A 1,206-nucleotide genomic window follows, 5' to 3' on the forward strand; every position below is an offset into this window, starting at 1 on the left:
GGAGGAAAGCCGAGAGTTTCTGCATCAGCTCTGTTTTCATCACCTCCTGGAGGAACCGCTCCTGCTCGCGCAGCTCCTCGGCCGTCACCTCCTCCTCCGTGCCCGTGGCCCTCTGGTAATTATCCAGCAGCTTAATGAAGCTGGCGTAGGTGGGTTTGGAGAAGAGCTCCTCGTTCACGTATTTGTAGAGCCTGGGGGACAGCGGGGCTGCTTTCAGCCGTGCCSAGGTGGCCCCCGGTCATTGTCGCCTCCCCCCGGTGTCACTCACGGCTGCGGGGAGCGGTCCTGGCSGTCGCCGGTCTCGTCGGGGCCCGCGCGGTGCTGGGGGTTGATGGCGATGTCACCGGGCCGGGCTTTGTTGTGATCGGCCTGGTAAAGCTGCTCCGAGAGCTCCAGCAGCTCCTGATCCGAGATGGAGCCGCTGCTGCTGGAGAAACCGTCTGTGGGGACAGCGGGGGACAGCTGGGGACAGCAGGGGACACTCTGGGGACACTCTGGGGACACTCGGGGATCGTGGGACCCATTGGGACACCGGGGATCCCGGGATACGATGGGTTAAGGGGTGCAGGAGGTCCCAACCCTCACCGACCCCATGATCTGGGGACAGCTGGGGACACTCTGGGGACACTCAGGGGACATTCCGGGATCGTGGGACCCATTGGGACACCGGGGATCCCGGGATACGATGGGTTAAGGGGTGCAGGAGGTCCCAACCCTCACCGACCCCACACCTTGGGGACAGGCAGGTGGCCTTGGGGACACGGACAGCACTGGTCCCTGTGTCCCACGCCCACTGGGGACAGCCCCCTCCCCATTTCTTTGGGTTTGGGTGGGCGAGGGGTGCGAACCCGGCTGGTTCCTGCCCCCTGTGCCCGTGTCCCCTGTGCCCTAGGGAGGGGACAGCGCTGATGGCAAGAGGGTGACACCCCGAGGGATGGGAGGGGACACCCCGAAGGGGAAAAGGGGACACCCCGAGGGATGGCAGGGGACACCCTGAGGGATGGGAGGGGACACCCCGAGGGACGGGGGGTGGCTCTGTCCCCTCCAGACTCACCGCGGGTTCGAGCTCCGCCCTCGGCCCCTTCCCCATCTGGAAGGAAAAGGAGCTCAGCGGGGTGGGGACACCTTGGGGACAGCCCAGGACCCCAAAGAGGAGCCCTGGCACCCTCAGGACGGGGTGGGGACACCTTGGGGACAGCCCAGGAC

At 66.2% G+C, this 1,206-nt stretch overlaps 1 protein-coding gene across 1 annotated transcript; it reads right to left on the reverse strand.

Annotated features, from left to right (window-relative positions):
- Positions 1-6: 6 nt before the first annotated feature.
- Positions 7-1,202, reverse strand: LOC130588648 (uridylate-specific endoribonuclease-like; the record flags this gene model as incomplete). The annotated part of the gene is made up of 3 exons (XM_057389551.1): positions 7-191; positions 269-440; positions 1,055-1,202. Coding segments are annotated over 3 exons (505 nt in total), but the record flags the coding sequence as incomplete, so codon positions are not given.
- Positions 1,203-1,206: the final 4 nt, after the last annotated feature.

Source organism: Malurus melanocephalus, unplaced genomic scaffold (genome assembly GCF_030028575.1).
Source record: "Malurus melanocephalus ecotype Western Australia unplaced genomic scaffold, MMel_1.1 scaffold_8683, whole genome shotgun sequence".
NCBI classification, from domain to species: Eukaryota; Metazoa; Chordata; class Aves; order Passeriformes; family Maluridae; genus Malurus; species Malurus melanocephalus.